Raw genomic sequence first — 23,470 nt, 5'->3', positions numbered from 1 at the left:
GTGATGATTCTCGGAATAAATGTGTGCTCATGTTTCATATAGTTTTTATACTCGTATGTAAAAGTATGAAGTAAACAAAAAAAAAAAACTGAAAGTAAATTTTAGTTCATATCAAAGACAGAAAGATAGATATAAATACATAAATGTGGGTGTTTGTAAAATTATACTAGAAAAAATACACCAGACAGTGTGAAGTGTGTCAGTTAGTAAGTTAGGCATTTAAGGTTTTTTGACTTTTGGATTTTTTTCTTCACATATTTATTTTTTTTTAATCAAAATTTTATATTTTTTCCAGCAGAGTAATCTGCATATATTTTATATGTAAAATAATGTACGTGAGTATGTCTGTTTATACGTGAATAAGAAAACTTCACAAATTTATATATTAATGCAACGTGCTTGCTTGAAAAATATTAAGTCTAGGGTGGCCCTTATATTGGATTTTTTCGATTTTCCATGCTTCCAGGGTCTTAAATTGTTCTGTGTCATCTACAATAAGAATACTGAAAATTAAAGCCAATAAAGTTTAGAGATATCAATTAAATATAAACATTTTCAGACATCCTTAATCCATTATAACTTGATACCGAGAAGATCAGAAAATTTCAGGCACATTTCAAATCGCAAATTTTAAATTTTCCAAAATTTTTTTAACGAATTTCCAAAAAATTAAAACAAATTTTCTAGATTCAAATAAATGCTAAATTAGCCACCGTAAGAATCAATCTGAAATTAAAAATTAGAAAATTGATTGCGAAATGTATTATTAAGAAACAATTTCAACAAATTTGTGACCAAAATCAAAATTTTCTCGAAATCTTCCAATTTCAAACCAGTCCTTTCTCTAACCTATAAATCCTGATAAAATTTTGCACAAATTAGTTATAAATACTCTGATACTCTGATACTGTAAAATATAGCATAAAATAATGTAAAATATAGCAGTATTTGTCCCCATAGTCCCCCCTCAGAAAATTACTTGAGCATTGAAATTAGACATAATCAAGTTTTATATGAATCTAAATTTTTCTACCAACTTTTGTGACGATCGGTCCATAATTGACTCCTAGGTCAGAAAAATATTTTATTGTCACATATTGATAATCCTCATTTAGTATTTATTAGATTCAAAAATAAAATTTTCAAATTTTTTTTTAACAAAATTTAAAAAAAAAAAAATTTGAAAATGTAAAATTTCGGGTTTGAATATTGTAATAGCCTATCGATGTCAGACAAGTTTTGTATTTTACATTTAAACATCTATGGGTAAATGTAGCTAAACTTTTGCTAGTAATTGGCTACCTAATTGAAAATAAATTTAAAAATATGAAATTTACATATTCTCTGAGAAATTATAAATCCTGAGTGAGAGATTGCAACATTATATATATTTATCCACTACCCTATTTAAGAACACATATTTATCATATTGTTATTAACGTTAATCTGAATGCAAATTTCATTTCTTTCTACTGGTTTATTTATGTAAGAAAATAAAATAAAATAAAAATAAAAAATAATCATAATAATGACTTTTGTTCATTTAGTTGTGGAATATGTTAAGCATTTAAATAACAATGTTAGTTTAGAAAAAACAAACAAAAAGCAGCAGCAACTTAAGATGAAAATTTATGAAAACATTTAGAAACAAAAGCTAAAACAAACTAAATTAGTTTGGTTTTTTTACTACTGGTTGGATTTCTAAAACAAAGCAAGTAAAATTTGTTGAAAAATAACCCAAGATAGTTGACCTCTAACAAAAAAAAAAAAACATGTTATCTACAAGTACAAAACTTAAGTTGCATGTAAAACGCAAATGAACATGTTCGACATGCTTGCGGACAACACAGACAGTTTGCTAAAAACCCCAAAAAAATATAAAAAACATAACCAAAAAACCCAAAAAACTTATACTTAAAAATATAGAAGCATGAAACCAAATGTTAAACTTACTTACTTTTGAACAAAATATTCTAAAAATAAACCAACTAAAATTGCTGGAACATTAGAAAAAAGTCTACTTAAAGTTATGGTCTAAAAAACATTTTTATAGTATGTATGAACTTTAAGAATTACAGCAGTAAGAGTAAAAAGGAAACATAACATGAGCTTAAATACCCCTATAAAGATGTTTGAATTGCACTGAAAATAAAATATAACAAAAGAAACATTTTACTTACGCCCGTCCACTCTTCAGCCTCCCACTTTGGACACTCTTCCATAATGCACTGTTCTTGGGTTGGCGGTTTTGGTAAAGGGCACATTATGTCCGCAACCTGCAATAAGTACAAGTACAATAATATAACTATGTAGGCGTTTGTACAATGAAAAAAAAAATAAAAGAAAAACAAGCAAACTAAAAAAAGTACTTTTAGCTCTGAAATTAGTAAAAGTTGTTGTATGTTACAAGTAGTTGTTAACACTAGCAATTACAAGACGTTTTTCGTTATCATTATAAGCAGCCACATCATAGTCATGATTCTCCTCATCAAACAGCCTACCAGTGGCCAACATATTAGAATGTTTTACAACAACTGTTAGGCTCTCTGCTGCGGCTGCTTTTGCCAAGCCACTCAAAATTTTATATGGGGAGTTGCTATTAAATATTACAGTTATCAACAAAATTGGTAAGGTATCAGAATTTAAACTTCTAATATTATTTTAAGGAAACCAAAAATTGAAGAATTGTCAGTCGACTTTCTTTTTAAAGGGATTATAGAAAACAATTTTAATCACATTTATAAAATGAATTATTATTTCATATGAGACATTCTTTTGCAACCCTCATGCGAAGAAAAAACATGGATGGTGACCATAATGGAACAGTGTTATATTATGATTAGATTTATCATAATATGATCTTATAATTTGATAGCTTCTTATTATGATTTGATTACTAGTAATCATAATAAGATCATGTGTATTCATATCAAGGTTCTACTATTATCACAACCATAATATGATTGAATCCAACCACATTATAATTTCATATCAACCATAATATGGTTATTTAAAAACATGATAAGTGACATGATTAAATTATGATTACAGCACAAATTTATTATATTTGAGATTAACCATATTAAGATCCAAGTCAAACATGCTTATAATATTATTGTTGAAAATAAATTATTGGGGGTTTGACTTTGAATGCGTTTTTTTAAATAAATTATATGTCATTTTGAGGAGTACATAACTGTCATTTAATCACACCTAGTTTTTGATCATTTTGTGCCTACAAAGCTTCATATGCGGGAAGTTTTGCTTTACTCCTTTAAGTTGAAGAAAAGTGCCATTGAAGCATACCGATTGCTAATCAAAGCTTATGGTGAATGTATTCCATCGCACAGTAGTTTAAAAACTTTTTTTTTTGGAAATAATTCGGTGTCTTGGGAACTATTAAAGATATTGTTACGAAATTTCACATGGTTTGAGCTGAGGTGTTTTCGAGTTGATTTACGTTTGTTCAGCTTCCTAGCGCTAATGGGGGCAAGTAACGTAGCCCCTCAAATTTGGTCACCTCGAGTCTCAAATTTTTAAAAAAAATCGCAAAAAATCCAATTTCATCCGAATGAGCTGAAATTTTGAATATGAAGATCATTCGAATCATAAGATCTACAAAAAATACTCTTACGAGTGTAGGTTATCTCTATTAGTTGAAGATATATTCAGGTTTATTGATTTATTTTTTGAAATTTTACTCGATCTTTTTATGGTTTTTTGATATGGCGGGACTACGGAGGTTCGAAATTTATTTTTAAAATATCAGCTATTTTGGCGATAAAATTCTAAATAAAATAAAAACAACTTGCTAACAGTTATCTCTTCCCCATAAAAAGTTATACGCATCCAAAGTTGGAACTTGTAAAAAGGACCGCATTTTTTACGTTTTTCCCCAAGAAAGCCCATATATTTTTTCTTTTGTAGAAAAAAAATTTCTTCGGGACTATACAATTTTTATATTATCCGGAAAGATAACATAATGCAAAAGCGTGTAAAGAAAAACTTGGCTCACTTAAACGGACATACCACCCCCAATCCTATCCAAACTTGGCAAATTAAAAAAAAAAAATCGGTTTGAGTAAAAAATTCATCCAGCCGAATCGAAACCAAAGCCAAATATCCATGGCCCTAAGGTAATTCTCTGTATTTGGTGGGAGCAAAAGGGTCCTATCTACTACGATCTGCTAAAATCTGGCCAGATCATCACAGAGAACCTGTACTGAACAAAACTGATTCGTTTGAACGAAAAACGCCCAGAATATGCGGCCAGACATTAAATCATGATGCAAGAATGATGGTAACAGGTCATAGCTAACAATGGCCAATACTTTGAATAAATTTATATTGCACAACTGTTTCGAAATAAAAGCAAAGAATTTAAAAAAAATTCTAATTTTATATTAAGCTTTAGTGTAAGTAAAAGTTAAATTTCATGTGAAACTACCCATATGTAAGCACTTTTCCAGGCCGCTTACATAGAAAACGTACATTAAAAAGAGTCTACTTATAGTGATATATAAAAAACATGCATGCACGTAAGTATATTCCCTATTATCGCTACTTTGCGACAAAAGAGTAATAACTCGAAAACATGGTTTTAAGAAAAATGGACACTTTTAAATTTTCGTTAAAAAAAACTTTTATCTAAATCGCGTGTTCATAAAGATTATTTCTAAAAGAACTAAAGTATCTACAAATAATTGGATTATCTGAAAGACTTCAGTCGGAACCATGTCTTGTAGATAATTTTGAGTTATGACCTTCTGGATGTTAATGAGTAATATGTATTTATATAATAGTACAGTAAAGGAGTACTTATTCTGCAGTAAATTTGTATAAGAAGTTAATGTTAAATGGCCTTAAGCAACCTTCTAAAATACTAAGACTACTGCACTCGTATTGCTGCTGCTATAGCAGTAGCAGTATACAATCAACGTAATTTCTAAGTTCATTCATTCAAAACCCTCCTTCTCTTTTCATATTTTTGTGAACCAGTATAACAAGAGGTAGGATGAACAAACTATTAGCAGCACTAGTACATACACACAACATATTTAAACATGTCTAATTTTAACTTTTTATTTGCTTGTACTTTTTTCTTGTGAAAAATGAAACAAAAAAAAAAAAATTTCAACATTTTTATTATAAAACTAAAAGTGGAGAAAAAAAAATAATGAAACTTAAAACTTACTCTTGTTTTTATGCCGTTATTTTCCTCGGCACACACCACCATACGTTCTCGTACCCCTGGACCACACAAACGACTGCATGGACTCCAGTCATCAGCTATCCATCTGCAAGCGGAAGAACAGTCACAAATTTAATAGTTAGTGGCAATTTAAATTAAGAAACAAGTTAATAATAGAATGATTAAACAAAGTTAACAAAAATTATCTATGTAACTTTTAGAGGAAGAAGATAGTGAATAATAGTTTATGGGGTTGCTAGTTTTTGTCATGGAAAATATTCAATATAAAAAAGTAGCTTTAAGAAAACATTTCTAAAAAACTGGAATACATAAAGAATCTCATTCCAACATTTTTAAGATATTTATGTTCGTTAAGTGATTTTAGGATGTGTGCCTTCAGCTATAGACAGCCAGAAGGACGGATGGACTGACGGGCATCGTTTAGCGCAAACCATAACACCTTCCCCAGAGAATTTTCAGGAAAACAAACAAAAAAAAATAATTTTAAATTTTTTGTTTTCAGTTAATTTTAAAAAAATGCCCTAAAATTTCCCTTTTTAATTTTTAATTTAAAATAAAAATGTGTGCTTAATTAGAATATTTAATTTTGTTTTGTCATTTAAAGTTGGTTTTGCATGTTATTTGCTAAACTTCAATTACAGTTAAACCTCCTTCCAAACATTAAATTACATTTTGAGGTTTTGTAACCAGGAACATGACAAAATAAAAGCAACAATAATAAACATGGAAAGGAAAAGCAAAAACAGCAGTAAAAGCTGAATAACTAACTGAACACTCACTCTACTTTATACAGGGTGATTCATTAAGAGGTTTTTTTTTCATATTTTTTTCACAAATAAAATAAAGATTCAAACCGCAATGTCTCCATGTGAGCAGCTAATTTCGTATTCCGAACCTGTAAATTTGCCTGACTCTGAATTTTTTCTTTGGATTAATATGAAGCCAAAGGTTTTCGTCAATAAGACAGCTACGATTCATGACTTACCCTTATTTTCTCAATATTTGGTTATCGTTTTTCGTAACGATAAACCTCCAATTAACATTTTTTTTGTATGAGAACTGTCAGTTTATCGTCACGATAAAAAATAACCAGAGATTGAGAAAATGGTGGTTAGAAGCTGGAAAGAGTGATCGAAAATTTGATTTTCCAAATGTACCACTTTCTGCTTAGTCACTTCCAACATTTGAATGAACTAATCTTTTAAAATAAACACACCTCTGGATTTTTTTCTTTGGGCTTATATGAAATCAAAAATATTCGTCAATAAGACAGCAACGATTCAAAACTTAGAAACTGGAGAGAGTGATAGACCACCTACAGCGTACGCGCTGTATGAAATTATCCTTATAAATTAAATGTCAGAGATTGTTATTTCGGGTAATAATTAAGATTCTGACTTACAATAATATTTTAAGGATTTAATGTTAAACAATTTAACTCTAAATTAATCACCCTATATACAAAGTAAACCACACAACTAACACTTTCACATACAGGTATAAACACTTTTCATTTCTGTATATAACGTCTACTAAAAGCAACTCTCTTCCTTGTAAAACTTTGAGGCATTTGTGCCAATAGAAGTTTTAAAGTTTTGAATATTTTTAAGCAACTTACCTGGGTGGGCAGGTATGAGTATTACACAGCTCCACAGATGGCTCCGGACGATTAGCAACATTGCAGAGAGCATCATCTACTTCAGCACCAGTAACACGACTTCGACATGCAACACGAGACATCTTGTAGCCTTAAATGCAAAAGAGAAAAATAAAGAAATTAAAAATTTATTGCTAAAATTAAAACATAAAATGCAACTTTTTAACACAGAAGAAAAATAAAATTTCCTATTCTTCTGCAATTGAAAATGCAGTTTTCATTGCTTAAGCTCTTATATAAAATCGATATTAAGTATACTCCTCTTGAAATAAAACCGACATAAATTTAACACGAATTATATTTCCCTCCTGCCATTTTTCGTTTTTAAAAACAAAACGGAAGTAAAACAGAAGAAAAATCGAAAGCAATAGAAAAACACAAACTTAATGTTTGTAGCATTTTTAAGCTCACAGAAGGTGTCACGCAGTTAAAGTGGCTTAAGTGGTTTTAATGTAAAAAGCCAATAAGTAAATAAGAGTTTTGTTTTTTCTTCGAATTTTTATTACTGAGTTTTTTGTTGTTCTTTGTGATCAATAAAACAAACATTAATATGGTTAGGTTAATGTGCAAACATGATATGTATCTTTTCATAAATTTTACAGGAGATAGAAAATCCCTCGAAAATACCTTATTTTAAATATTTTTCTTACATGTTTGGTATGACTGAGATAATAATTTTGTAATTTTTACAAAAAAATGGACTTAGCACATTTGATTAAAACATAATGGACTTAACACTTTTGTATACCACAGTATAACGAGAACAAACGAAATAATTGTAAACCTTATTTAAGTGAACAGTGTATTTTAAAGTTTTGTATTAAAATCTCAATTTTCATAAAATATAGACTTAGCACATTTGCTCACTAAGCTATATCGATTTGGTAAAGGTAAATATGTTAAATTTCTGCTGGCAACTTATTCTCATTATTGTCTTATTTATTAATATATAATTGTATTTAATAATAAAAGATATTCAGTAAGATTTTTTTCATTTATATAGATTACTAATCCAAATGGTTTATGTCTACCTCTTTTATTTTAAAAATGTTCATCTTGTTAGTTATTATATATTTTAAATAACTAATACTTTTGCTATTTAAAGTAAAGTATACAATTTAACCCACTCTTTTGGTTTTAAAATTGGTCACAAAGCAGAAACAAAACGATTTCAGTCAATAAACTCAGTAGTCGGCATAATGAGAACATGAAACTTATATAATAATAACATGTTATGTACTTTCCACAGAAAAAAATTATATCTCAATTCAAACATTTATCCCATATTGAACTGGTTTCAATTACTACATAATTAAATCAAGTATTCATTTGCTCAAAAACAAAATTTTTTTGATATTTTCTATTGAATTTTGAGTTTTGAATTTGATAATTTTGACAATTGAATATACAATTTTCGTTATTGGTTGAATTTCAAATATAAAAATTATTGAATAGATAATTTTGACAATTGAATATACAATTTTCGTTATTGGTTGAATTTCAAATACAAAAATTATTGAATAGATAATTTTTGTATTTGAAATTCAACCAATAACGAAAATTGTATATTCAATTGTCAAAATAATCAAATTCAATAGAAAATATCAGAAAATTTTGTTTTTGAGCACATGAATACTTGATTCAATTATAAAATAATTGAAACCAGTTCAATAGGTGACAAATATTTGAATTGAAACGGTTTAAGAAATAGTTTTTTCTGTGTTCTCTATTATAATCTGAATATGTTTGTGAACATCGTTGACAGGTAGCTAATCGATTTTCTTCGGCTCCTGGTGACTATGCTTGGCAACCACTGCTAAAAAAACAAGTTTATCTTCAGTAAACATCTAACAAAGATTGTGCTGCAAAAACCTTTATCTTGTCTCTTCAATCACTTGCATTCGATTTTTTTACTTGGAAAAGCCCTAAAGCAGTTTAACTTTTTTCCAGAAGGACTTTGGAAATTTGGTTCTCATTATGAGAAATAGAAATTTATAATAGGATAATAACTTCTAAGATGATAAAAAGAGTTTAAATTTGAAATTGTTTCAAAATGCGCATAAATTCTCAAAAGGAACAGGTCATCATTAAAAGTTATACTAGGCTACATAATGATACGTATGTAGAAATGTGTTTAGTTAAATAGTAAGTACTTTTTGCTCACGATACTTTGAAATTAAATTTAAATATTTACAAATTTGTTCATTATAAAGTGATATCAAGGGTTTAAAAAATAAATTTAAAACTTTAATTTGAATAACCTTAGTCTTGAGAACTATCAAATTAACATAACGAAGATATGACAAAATCGATATAATGAATACATGCTGAGAAAAGACATGGTTGCGGCAACTATACTATGTTCTAAGCCTTCATAAATGTTAGCCAGAAAAACTTTATGATTAAATACATTTTATTTAAATAACTACTTGGTTTCTCTTTTGAAAGCGTATTTTGTTTTTAATGAAATGTATATATCTGTAATTTATTCTTACATAGCTATTGAACATTATAGTGTAAACAGCAGAGTTTATTTGCTTCAAAAATGTCGAATTTTGTACCAACATATGCGGGAAGTTTTGCTTTATTTCTTTAATATGCTAAAGATGGTTTGTCCGGTGAAGAAGTGGAGAATTTGACGCGGAAGACAAAGACAGGCCAGACAAAAAAGTTTGAAGAATTGGAGGCAGTGCTCCATGAAGATTTTTGTCAAACTCAACAAGAGCTTGCAAAATCATTGGGAGCTACTAAGGCAGCAATTCGAAAATCAAAACGTTTTCGAACGGCAGGATTCATCCAAAATCAGGTAAATTGAGACCTTGAAAGACGACTATTATTTGTTTTGGACATTGTAGATCGCTTTCTCTGGGATACGTTTCACTTCATAGCAGAGTATCCAAATTAGCATGATTCGGTCTTAGCTTCAAAGGATGATCAGGACCCGAATTACCGCACTAGTGATCGAATGAACTATCGTATCGAAAAAAGATTTCGATGTCGTAATTATAACAAAATGCTCGATATCGAATGCCGTAATCTCCAATCCGAAAATTGCGATCGAATTTACTCGATATCGAATGCGGTAATTCGGCCCCAATTCTTTTAGCTCAGAATCCATATGTTGCCAGAAAGCTGGGGAATGGTCATAGTTAACACTGGCCAATAATTTATATAAATTTATATTGTACAAATATTTCAAAATAAAATAAAATCACGCATTTTTAAGTCATACACCATATTATAGTTGTCTTATTATTAGAATATCATGGGTTAAACATAATATGATTATCAATAAACAAAATATTATTCTAATTAGGAATGAAATTATTGTTATGATATTATGATATTTTACGATGCTTATTAGTAATATTATGGTCACAAGAACCATAATATAATATGACAAAAACCATAGAATACAATTGTAATATGACGCTGTTCGATTATGGTCACCACAACCATGGTTTTTCATTACATGAAGGGCTTTGCCAAATTATATTATTTATCTAAAATTACATGTTTATTGTTAACAGCTATTTAAATCGAAATTTAATCCAGGATGATCTCAATAATTGAGTTAGAATTGATTTTGTTTTAGTTTATTTAGCTCATTGATTGAATAGAATATTGTTTATCACTGTTTTGTTTTTATATTTCAAACGCTGATATTATTTCGTTAATCTTTATATATTTTTTCGTCATGACATTAATGACAGACATTATAAGCACATGCTTCAGTTTTTGATAGTCCTTTTGTAATCCGTAGATGTATTTGGATTTGAATTTTTTAACACAAATCTACATTAAACTAGTTCAATTTGCTTACATGTATGTAAATAAATTAATACGAAATGAGACAGGCACATGTTACAAGTCAGAGACACGAATATATTTGTATAAAGTTAAATACAGCAAGTAAAACCCAGCAAACCTGGTAACAAAATTGAGAATGCTTGATAATATTTGCAATTTGTGGGTTTCTCAAAAATCAGCAGTGTTTTTTTCTAAAATGTTTGCTTTCAAATTGTGTTTGCTGGGTTATCACTTTTGGTTGAAATTCTAACCATTAATGTTAACGTTCTTGCATTATTAATGCAGCCTTTGGCAAATCGATGTTTACTATACGAAATAACACTTTAAGGTAAGTGATATATAATACACATACGTATATTTACATACATATTTACATTTTAACACAAACTCTTTCCAACATCTATGTCAGACACAGACTTTGTAGGAGTGTATCTATGTGTGTACTTAATACCAAATGATATGCATCAGAATTTGCTTTGTTCGTATGTTGTATTTAAACATGTCTTTCATACTGTTAAATATGAGTTTTACTTAACAGTCTCCTGTATAAAGGATTTATGCTAACAGCCAGTAGCTAGGCAGTGTGTTTACCTCTCGCTTTCTTTGTTCTCAAGCATTCTATTTGCAAGTGTGTTTATGTCTGCAATATATTGACATGTGTAGGCAGGCTTTATTTCCATATACAGATGTCTACCGTATATTTTAAGTTACAACAAGTTTATGGAGTATTTTTGCGCTTTGTTACGAGTATTTATCGAGTTCATTGAATTCTTTATTTTAAATAAAATACCAGAATTTACAAAATTTATTTGAGCATACGTAAATTTGAAGCATGTACGAGTACTTGATTTAGAGTCGAAAAATGTTTTAAAATAGACATAACAGCACATGTGGTTAAAATATTATTTAAATATATTTGAGACACATGTTTCTTTGAAATTTTAATACAGTAAGAAATAATTTAAGCAAAATGTTAAGCATAAAAGGGATTTACAATTTTAATTTAAAATGTGTGGAGTATTAAAACTAAATGAATCGCTCTTTAAAGTATTTTTTATTAAATAAATGTTTTTGATGGAAAGGTTTGAATGAAACAAAAAGAAAACATTAAAAATGATATCAAATTGTTACTCTCAATCCGATTTGAAAGATTTTGAAGAGACCTACAAAAAATATTCTTATAGTTTACGAGATACTCGCATTTAAAAATTAAAATTTAAGTTTTTTAGTTACAATAGTCTGGATTTTTGCCAATAGCGGAACCAAATCTCTCTCAATTTTAAATTCGAATCCACAAATTTGACTAGTGGGTGTATGACTTAAAACTGCGGAATTTTTTTAAATGTTTAGCTCTTATTTTAAAACATTTATTGTTAGCAATGACCATTTCCCATCTTTCTGGCAACATATTCCGAGCTAAAAGAACTGCTCATCTTTTGAGGCCAAGAACGAATCAAGCCAATATCGGAAACTCTTTATTCTAAACACTTTTAAACAGGTATTGCAGCATATGGCCGAGCATTCTCATGATGGTATATTACGGTTTAATGTCTGGCCACATATTCGGCAAATGCTAGCTTCAAAGGAATCAGTTGCATTCGATAATGATTCCCTGTGATGGTCTCTTCAGATTTCAGCACCTCATAATAGATAGGATCCTTTTACTCCACCAAATACCTTGGCGTCATGAATATTTGGCTTTGGTGTCGTTTTGGCTGGTTTGCCGAGCTTCACAAACATGTTAGCTGATATTTTTTGGAAAATTTAAATTTTTAAAATGCAATAAAAGTTTTGTTTGTTTTATCAAATTCAGAATTGTAGATGAAGGGGAACAATTTTAGACCTTAGGTGAATTGTGCAAAATAAGAACCTTTATATCACCATTTGGTTTTGATTTATTGATTTATGAAACAGACAATTAAAATTATTTGTGGTCGGTAGAATATTTGGCTAAACTTCATTTGTTTTTTTTTATCAATTCAACTTTTTTTAAATGGGTATAAGAATATAAAGTTAGTTTCTGCTTTGATAACATTTTAATAGAGGCGGTTAGAACCTGAGGGTGTTGGGCACTTCTTAAAAAGTTATAAATATATATAAGTATGCCATATAAATATTTGTGTATGTAAATATAGTAGTTGATGACGTTTATTGTCACGCTAAACAATTTATTATTTATAACAACATACAACATTTTTATTTGAGTGTTTGTAGAAATGAAAGGATCCACTCTACATCATCCTGTGTACAGGAATTTGAATGTATCTATGCTTCTATTATTTGTCAATCATTGATGTAACAGTATGGAATTATTGTAATTTATTACCTTCTACTTTCAATTTCGTTATTCTTTCCTAAAGTTAAAATATGTCGCGTGTCAAGTTGCGCATTTTTTATTTATATAAGCTTTTGCATGCTCTCTCTCTGTCTTATGGCATAAATTATTAGTAGTTTCGTTTAACTACCTTTGAATATTAAGTAGTAAAGAAATTTGTATATAAAAAATAGTTTATGTGATAAATTGAAACTAAAAACGTTTGTATTTTTGTTTTGTTATTGATGACATTTAAATAAAATATTGATTTATTGATGGTTTTATTTCTAAATTGAAATTGTACAATAAATTTCAGTGAATTTATCAATTATTGGGAATTCAGCACACTAGTTCTTAACAAAAAATTAATTTATTTTATTAATGAATGGTTTTTTAAGTATGAGCCACAAATTATACCAGATATGTAATAATTTCAAAAAAAAAAACCAAAAGCAAATATAACAAGTAGAGAGCTATATTCGGCTGTGCCGAATCTTATATACCCTTCACCAAATTATACATCAAAATACAAATTGTAAATATTTTTAGGTAAACAAAATTTAATTTTTTTCAAAGTTGTTTTTTTTTTCAGTTTTTGTAAAAAAAATTTTTCGAACTGGGTTTTTAAAATTGCTTTTTTTTAAATTTTTTAAATATTCAAATTTTTTTTTTAAATTTTAAAAACAATTTTTTTATTTGATGAAAACAATATTTTTTTCCGATTTTGACCCATTGTAGGTCCAACTTACTATGGTCTTATAGACGTCGTTGCAAAGGTCTTTGAAATATCTATCATTAGATATCCATATTGTCTATATTAATGACTTAGTAATCCATATATAGGTTAGAAATCGAGGTTGTCCTGGTTTTTTCCTCATATCTCAGCCATTTGTGGACCGATTTTGCTGATTTTAAATAGTAATAGGAAACTTCTCGAAAGCATGTCTGAAAGAATTATTGAAGATTTGTATTCCGAAGATATCTGGGGTCTTCAGAAAATTGATTTCAACAGATAGATGGACAGACGGACAGACAGACGGACAGACAGACGTACATGACTTAATCGACTCCGCTATCTATAGGGATCCAGAATATATATATACTTTATAGGGTCGGAAAATTATATTGTGGAAATTACAAACGGAATGACAAACTTATATATATCCTTCTCACGAAGGTGAAGGGTATAAAAATGGCTGTGGTTTGAAAAGAGGTTCACATACATATTGTTACGATTTTGTGTTAGCGACTTGTATTTAACGGTCTGTAACTACTGACTGCAACAACATTCATCATGTTTATAAACATGTCGATCAGCAGAATCTTCTAATTATCAACAATGTTGATAGCACGCAGTTATTAGCATTGTTTGTAAGTATAGCAACACTAAATGTTTAAACTGCTAAAATTAACATTGAAGCTGTTAAAAGCTCCAGATTTCGAATATTCATGAAGCTACTCGAAGGTAGATGGCGCTGTGTGTAAATAGTGGCTGTGGTTGCAGTAGTTAGCTAGTTTTATTATAGGTGCTGTTAGCGTTAACATCAACTTCATTCTTGTACATTATAAAGTGTAATTTAAGTGCGTGTGTGTTATTAAAAACTCATAGTGACTATTTAAGCTGGTGTTGTGTAAATTTGAATAAATAAAGAATTGATACGATTTTAAACTACTAAACTGCTTTTATTTGCAATAAAATGTATCCGGTTTATTTAAGGGAAATAAACCACCGTTTTTAGAAGGTAAAAACATAACAACGTTGCCTATTAAATAGCAAACAAACCATACGTTTCGATGTTACTTTTATGGCAAGTGTCATTTGTTGCATATCTGTAATAATCTGAGGATTTTCTTAAAGTCTTTTTGTTTAAAGAAAATTCAATATACACTTTATACCTGTTATTATATTGTGGAAAACTATTGACTGAAATCGGAAAGATATCAATCTATAATGATTTTTGTTTTCAATATTTAACATATGCTCTGCTTAATCAATGAGAAAATTATTTTCACACGTACACCTTTAACCAAATAAACACACATACAATATGTATCTGCCTGAGTTTTTCTGTATCTCTGCATTTTAAAATAGTTATATAAGTCCGTCTGTCTGGCTATATTTGCTTAACCAATCATCCAAGCGGCAAACCAACCATACAACCGAACCAATCATTTATTCAAGCATTTAAACGTCCGTCCTTTCCTGATATTTATATGAGGACTACTTCCACTCAATTGCTAAACAAACATTGTGTTTTTTACAAAGACTCTCAGAGGTAGTGAGAAGGAAAAATATTTACAAACATTCTTATGTATGTGTAAAACATACATATTTCAATATGTTAAGGAAGATGAAACGTAAAGCAAACATTAAAGCATGATTACAGAGTTTCCTTTGCTTTCAGACTTGTGTATTTATATATGAGAATCGAAATATATGAAGGAAATTCTTAAAGTAGGAAATACTTTTTTTGTAATATTCTTTAAATTTTAAATTCATTCTTCTGCCTTTCTAAATCAGAATATGATTTTTGATTCTGGATTTTGATAACATGACTAAACAAGGCACAGATCAGACAGCATAATCATAAAGCAAAGTGTGACATGTCATGCCCTCACAATGTAACAAAATAAAATGTATGCCAGAGAAAAAGGGAACTTTTGCACAAGTATAAGTATTTATGGAATAAAATTGGATGTGATGTTATCAATTCAATTGAGTATGGTATCATAATTGTAACATATCCATAACTGAATAAGCACATTTAAGGGGAAGAAGGAGCTGCTTGCTCATGATTGTCAATGATACAATAATAATAATGATAATATATATGTATATAATATTGTATAAAACCAATAATCTACTTACCACCCCCACATGACACCGAACACAGCGACATTGGTGCTATCTCCCATTGATAATGGGTTTGTGAACAGGAGCTGCTATCGCCACCGCAAACACCACAACTGTCGACCTTTTTTGCCGAGCCAATTTTCAAATCGCAACCAACGCGCTGAAAGAAAAACAAATAAAAAATTATTGTATTTGTAAGTAAAATAAATGTAAGTTATGTAAATAAAACTCCAGCCACCCCCTCCACACTCAACATAAAAGAAGTCTTCTAAAAATTCTACTTAAAAAATATATATAAAAAAATAACAAAAACACAAACATTATAAATATGTAAATAAGCTTCAAGTATCTAAATACAGCAGGTATTTATATATGTCTTCTTATAGTCGTCATACTATTGTGGTTACAAACAGAAGGACTAACATTTTGTTTAGGATTTTTTTTTGTTTTGCTTAAATGACAGTTTTTCATGGTTGTTTTATGAAAACAAACAAATAAAAATTCAAAAGAAAGAAAAAAAAACACATTTTAAGTATTTCATACCAAACGGCGACATCTTATGTGTAATAAATCAGAAAATATAATCACAGCATTAACGACACGATAAAGCTGCCTAAAAGTAGGCTACACTTAGAAAAATTTGCCAGAAAACTAATAATCAGCAACAAAAACATAACAGAGAAACTACGGAAACGAATTGTAACACGGAGAGAAAAGATATGGTTGCGGCAAATGTAAGTGGAAGTGCGCGTATTAGGTTAATATCTGTAAAATAAGGATAAGCTGCCCATATTCCGACGATGTTCTAAAGTTTCATCACCAATAAGATCAACCGCCTTTCTTTGAACATGGGAATCCATCCCACTCATATTTCGGATCATAATATGTCGCAAACTACGTTGGGCTTGATCTGTCTTCCTCGCTTTGATGACCTCCGCTATTTCGTCCGCGTATCCCACGAGGAAGGTGTCGCGGCAACTGTATTTTTAGAATCTCATCTATAAAGCTCCTATAGTAGATTTTTCAGGTCGGAATCCATATTGCCTTCATAAAAGACCTCCAGCAGCTTTGATGGCTTCGTCAAGTTTAGGTTTGATGAGTCGCTCAAGCAGTTTGCCGCAGTATGCAACATACACAGCTGTCTGCAAGATGAAGGTGATCCTTGGTCACCCCTACCCTTGCTGATAAGAACAAGTTTTTGTTTTTTCCAGACATCTCAGCTAAACAGCTGTTGTACATCCGTAGTAGTATTCCGGGACGGTTCGCTGCTATCTTTTTAATGACCTCTGCGGGCACGCCTTTAGGACGTTCAACAAAAATTTTCTGATTTTTTCTATTCCGGAAAAAATGTTGCATATTTCTTGAACGTTTAACTTGGCAACTTTGCATTTTTTGCCAGTGTATTCATATTTGTCAGCTTAATTTGTGAACTGATTTATTTTTGTGATTTATTTAAACCTCGAGAGTTTTTCGTTATTTTGTATGGCTGTAATTGATGTTGTTTTTATTTCCAAAAACCTTGGCTACCGTAGCTGTTTGACTACTAAGCCGGTTAAATAGTCATAATCGCACTGCCATGCTAACACCCACTTTAGTTACAGCCTAATGATATACAATTTACACACAAACATACAACATATAAATACAAATGCCAGGGCAATAACCACTTGAAATAAAATCCTTACAAATGGAACTGCAAACGGGAACACAACCTCAAACAAATATTTAAACATAGAAAACAAAAACATTTATTATGCAACCGCAAAACGACATATTGGCATTTATTACAACAAATTGGGACTCAAGCTTCACGACAGGCAATGATTTGTTACAAAACAAACTCAATAGCAAACAATTTTGTTTGGAATAGAGAGGTACGGAGTTGAAAACAAATATTAAATGACGAAATTGGTTTCATGGCGAATTATAACAATAACCGTAATAAAAGCAGTAATGTTGTTAAATTGTTTGTTGTTGTAATATGATTTAAGTGATGACTCAATTGTACCATCCTGAGAGTTTACATCTTTCAAATAATACCAAGTTTAGACAAAAGACAAAGTTTTCAACTAAAATACAATAAAAATTAATAATAATAATATAAAACATTTCTTATAAAATGCTGACAACAATAAACATACAATGAAAACATGATTTTATTTAAAAGTAAAAATTCTTTTTTAAGAAATAAAAAAATGAAAAAAAAACTTTTTTATGTTTGTTAATTTTTCAACAATAATAAATGTATTTATGTTGGCAAAGATTATTTCTAGCAAAATCTAAACAAATAAAAATGTTATTGCCACAAACATAAAGTTTTATAATCTTAAGCTTAAGATAAAATAAATTATAAAACTTACTTGACATTTTCCTTGTATACACATGTCCAAACTGCCGGAACGACAGCGTGTACCATCTAAAACTCTGGGACTTAATTGCACTACAACACTTAATTCGTCATAGTGTTCGGAATCGTCTCCGGTGGTTTCTGGTGAAATGTCATCAGTTAAGTGGGCGGGTCGGCCTCTGAAATTTAGGAATTACAAACAAATGTTTATATTTAGTTTGAAATAATTAAATAATACTCATACGTCATGTCTTCCACACAGTTTGAATTTATATTATTCATACGCTTTGAGTGACTTTTATCCTATGCTGATTTGTATAACCTTTACCATGAGTGGCAAGGTTATAAATAAATTTTTCATTTGTGACCCCACAACTCAATATAGCCATGTCCGTCTGTAAGTTGAAATCAACTTTCGTTAGCCCCCAAATAACTTACATACATCATTCATACATCAATATATCCGCCATAGCAAATATATCCGTTTCGGTTGCTATTTAAAATCGGCTCTCAAATGGCTGAGATATAATGAAAAAAACAAAGACAAACTCGATTTTTGGCCTATTTATAACCTACACCACCATAGTGGGGAGGGTATAATGCGTTTGTGCAGATGTTTGTACCGCCCAAAAATATTAGTCTAACAACCACCTTAAAGTGTACCGATCGACTTAGAATCACTTTCTGAGTCGATTAACCGATGTCCGTCCGTCCGTCTGGCTGGTCGGCTGGCTGGCTGTCCATGTAAACCTTGTGCGCAGAGTACAGGTCGCAATTTTGAAGGTATTTCGATAAAATTTGGTACATATTATTTTTTCGTCCCAAGCATATTGAAACTGGCTGAAATCGGTACATTATTTCACTTATACCCCATACAAATGTCCTTCCGAATTTGGACTTTATCGGTCATAAATGTTTAATTTATAAATGTATCTCCACAAATTCCGCTCCAAATAAGTTTTATATATACAAAATTCATGTCACCAAATTTTGTCATGATCGGTCCATAATTAGTCATAGCTCCCATATAGACCCGCTTCCGAAAATCACTTTAACTTGCATAAATCTCTTAAAAATATTGGTATACACACAAAATTCAACATAGTTAACTTTCATATAGACATAAATCATACGACCTAATTTCATGGTGATCGGTCCATAATTGGTCATAGCTTCCATAGAAGGCCCACTTCCGAAAATCACTCAAAAATATTAATTGTTGAAATTTTAAAAGAAAAATGTGTTTGCTCTTTTACTTAGTGTAGGGTGTTATATGGTCAGGCTTGATCTGGATTATTAAGACATTAATATAGAAAATATGGATATCTAATTATAGATATTTGAAAGTATATGACAATATAATGCCATAAGTAAGTTGGATATTTATCCCGATTTTGTCAAAATCACCGAAAAAAATGTTTGTCATAAATTTTTTTTCAATAAAAATTAAAGAACATTTTTTTTTCACTAAAATTTTTTTTATAAAATAACAATTTTGAAAAAAAAAATTTTTTAAAAAATAAAGAAAATCAATTTTGAAAAAAAGTCATAAATTTTTTTTCAATAAAAATTAAAAAAAAAAATTTTGACAAATTTTGAAAAATTTGTTCCACTAAAATATTTTTTATAAAAAAACAATTTTGAAAATTTTTTTTTTTAAATAAAGAAAATCAATTTTGAAAAAAAAGTTTTAAATTTTGTTTACCTAAAAATATTTAAAGTATAATTTGGTGAAGGGTATATAAGATTTGGCACAGCCAAATATAACTCTCTCTATTGTTTTCTAATAAATTTATTTATCTCATGACATATTTTATCCGATTTTGCTCACAATTTTAGAATTTGGTGTTTAGATGACAGGGGGCGGAATTTTTGACCTTGGAGGTGCAATCCTAATATTACATTTTATTCATACAAATATAAATATGACAAATTGTATATAAACTATTTCCCTATTTACTATTTGCTAATAAATTAAAAATAATTCAGTTGTTAAATAACTATTTAACGAAAAAAATTATATTTTTATTTATCTCAATTTATTTATATTTATTTTCCTACATTTATATGAAAAATTTAACCACAAAAACGAAATAATTTGCCGCAAATAACATGAAAAAGCAGATTGTATCAAAATATATAAAATTATAACTAATAAATAGCGCGCCCATGACTGCAAAACAGCCTTAGTGACATTTTTAGAAAAAGAATTTGAAGTTTTGTTTGCTTTACTCATTATTTAAATAAAAGTTTATATTAATTTATATATTTTCGGCTTACCTGACAAAGGAACTAAGTGTTTTTAAACAACTTTTCAGGAGGAACAAAAAACTATTTATTTATTATATGGATTCCGAAATATTGATTCCGAAACATTTCTGTGGCCTCTATATAATAAATAAATAGTTTTTTGTTCCTCCTGAAAAGTTGTTTAAAAACACTTAGTTCTTTTGGCAGGTAAGGCGAAGATATATAAATTAATTTAAACATTTTTTTTGTACATTTATTAGCATTTATTTTTTCATTGATAAAAACAAATTTTTATTGAGAATGGCAGGCTAGAGATGACAGTCAATATAAATAGCACAGAAATTATGTGCTGAAATATTTAACATTAAAACCGCAACATAATTTATGTTTATTTTGCTTTTCAACAAAAATGGTCAACCTGTACAAACACCCAGTGTGCACCGTTGCATGCAGGCAACAAATAACTAACAGTTATATAACAGCTTCATTCCATCCTAGACAAATAGTGTTAAAAAAACTACATAAAATACTCTAGAGAGAACTTTTCCCACCATTCTCCCTACCACTTTTTCTGTTTCCACATGACACATGAGTTTTATTTTGTCAGCTTCGAAAAACATAATGCTAGTATGCCGAAAAACTTATATGAAATTTATTTTTTGCTTTGAGGCCACTTTTTTTGTATAAAATACTAACCTGCAAGTGAGTGCACACGGCTCAACGTAATCATAGTGTGGTGTCCATTTATACAAAGTACCATCGTATGGCACATCATTGTTGGCGGAACATTGTTGGGCTCGAAAATCCAATTTCTCTGGACATGGTTGCATATTGCAAATACGATAGCGCACACTATCACCTTTACAGCCATTGGCATTTTGACAGCGACGTATTTGTTGCATAACACCTCCATCACAGGTGCGCGAACATGTTGACCACTCTGACCAGGCGGTCCAACCGCCAGAGCCAGAATTGCTGTTGCTAGAGCTACTACTACTGCTGCTGCTGGAGGAGGAGGAGGGTATACTTTTAGCTGAACGCTTTTGCTGTGATGAAATACACTAAATTAAATTAATAAAAAAATTCATGAAAATCCAATACAATATTCATTGATACTAGGTGTGAAGAGAGATAGAGAGAGACAAACTTACTTCTAGTTCATTTTCCAAATCGGTGGCTGTACTCCAGGTATTATCAAAGGCTTGGCTGGCATTTAATTTTTTAGCCACAGAGGCATTATCGATGAATATAATTAACTAAAATTAAATTTATAAAAATGAAAATGGGTTAGTAAGTTTATTTATTTACATATTTAAATTTCATTTTCATTTAATTCTATGTACTCTATAGAGATTATTAGTTTCGTAACCATTAATTTGTTAGTTTCTTCTTTTATGTTCCCTGTTTTTATTCTGTTCTTTGTCCTGTTATAAGCAAAACAATCAAATACATACTGACTAACTGTCATTATCAAAGAGAGCAACATGCGGCTACTTCCGTTTCCGGTTTCTTTGAAGGTATGTAGTATATACCTATCACAAACATGTGACTTCCGATATATAAGGACAAACTCATTTTTATATATTTTCTTAAGCTTTCTAATAATAACGAACGAAATACCGGGTCTTACAATATTTCTGCACTTCATAAAAATTTAAACTTACACACATTTGTATAAGTAATAATTTTGTTGTGTCGGTGAGCCAGTAACTATGGAATGTTGAAATGTTGTTTTAGTTATTATTATTGTTGTTGTTATATTTCATTATATTGTGTTAGTTGTCTTGTTGCAATGCCACACACGTTGCCTGGAAAATTGTTATATGCCCCAAAGGACGCGAGCAAGCATGTCAGTATTACTTACACTATACAATGATGTCTGTCATACATGTTTAAAAGCCCAAGGAAGACTCGGGGTAAACATTTCTGTATAGCAGAACTAACAAATAAACAAAGACAGACATTACATATAGGAGGACAGACAGTCAAGACGGATACAACAAATTAAATATTTGTGTTGTAATAAACACGATTATAAATGGAAAGGACGAATAACGAGTAGTCATGATTTTGCATGTAAAATCTAGCATTGATATGTTAAACAAAAAAAGTAGTTAAAAGTCGGCTTTATTTATACAATACCAGTTGATCGACCCGGCTTCGCCCGGTAGCATTTACTAATAATAATTCTTCAAGTTTCTCCAACCCACTCACACCAGCATGTTCTTATTTATTTGCAAATAAAATATATAAATTTGTACTGCATACTTTAGGGAGCTTTTTTTATCACAGTTGACTGGTCTCACAAAAAAAGAATTTCCGAGTTTTACCCGGAATTTTTGAAATTTTTTCTTTACAAACCATCCTGAAAATTTCGAATCGAATAAAAAAAATCAGCCAAATCGCTCCAGCCGTTCTCACGTGATGTCATTACATACATGGACCATTTCATTTATATATATATAGATTAAAGACACTACGCAATAAATTGTATTCTACTATGATAAGAGAAACTGATTTAGATCAAATAAGATACCGGGCTATATTTAAAATATCAAGAAATATTGAAAAACTTTCATAGTCCAAACAGGTAAAATATATAAGCTGTGCTAGGTTAGGTTAGGTTATGAAGGCAGCTGGTATTAACCAGCTCAGTTGGGTTCATAAATTGGTCCCTTTGTGATACCCTAAGGATCATGCTCAGGTCGCAAAAAGGACCCTCACATGTCGGAATTGGGTTCAATGCCGAATCAACTAGACGCACGAATGAATGAATCTATCTTCCTGACATTCACAGTAGATAGATCAGCTAGGCCGTGCAAAAAAGGACTGCCTAGAGCAGGGAAAATACAGAGGAGATGTTCCACAGTTTTCTCCTCGTCTTCATCATGGCAACTTGTACATAAGTCGTTATATGGAATGTTCAGTCTCCTAGCATGCGCACCAATCAAGCAGAGCCTAGTACGTATTGATATCAGAACACGCAACCTAGCCCGTGATAGCCTCGTGAGGTACATTGACCTATG

At 30.1% G+C, this 23,470-nt stretch overlaps 1 protein-coding gene across 3 annotated transcripts in view; it reads right to left on the bottom strand.

Annotated features, from left to right (window-relative positions):
- Nucleotides 1-23,470, bottom strand: part of nolo (no long nerve cord) — a 137,656-nt gene that overhangs the window by 50,352 nt on the left and 63,834 nt on the right. For 2 of the 3 annotated variants that reach the window (XM_065502304.1, XM_065502306.1), the window contains exons 3-9: nucleotides 21,596-21,700; nucleotides 21,141-21,505; nucleotides 18,208-18,373; nucleotides 15,863-16,007; nucleotides 6,831-6,960; nucleotides 5,195-5,297; nucleotides 2,181-2,276 (exon numbers count right to left, since the gene is read on the bottom strand). In XM_065502304.1, the coding sequence (XP_065358376.1) occupies nucleotides 2,181-2,276; nucleotides 5,195-5,297; nucleotides 6,831-6,960; nucleotides 15,863-16,007; nucleotides 18,208-18,373; nucleotides 21,141-21,505; nucleotides 21,596-21,700 (1,110 nt within the window). The remainder of the gene's footprint in view (nucleotides 1-2,180; nucleotides 2,277-5,194; nucleotides 5,298-6,830; nucleotides 6,961-15,862; nucleotides 16,008-18,207; nucleotides 18,374-21,140; nucleotides 21,506-21,595; nucleotides 21,701-23,470) is intronic. The other variant, XM_065502305.1, reaches the window with a different exon arrangement.

The sequence above is a fragment of the Calliphora vicina genome, chromosome 2 (assembly GCF_958450345.1).
Source record: "Calliphora vicina chromosome 2, idCalVici1.1, whole genome shotgun sequence".
Lineage (NCBI taxonomy): Eukaryota > Metazoa > Arthropoda > Insecta > Diptera > Calliphoridae > Calliphora > Calliphora vicina.
The sequence above is the reverse complement of the archived record's forward strand: the minus strand, read 5'-3'. Positions and strand labels throughout refer to the sequence as shown.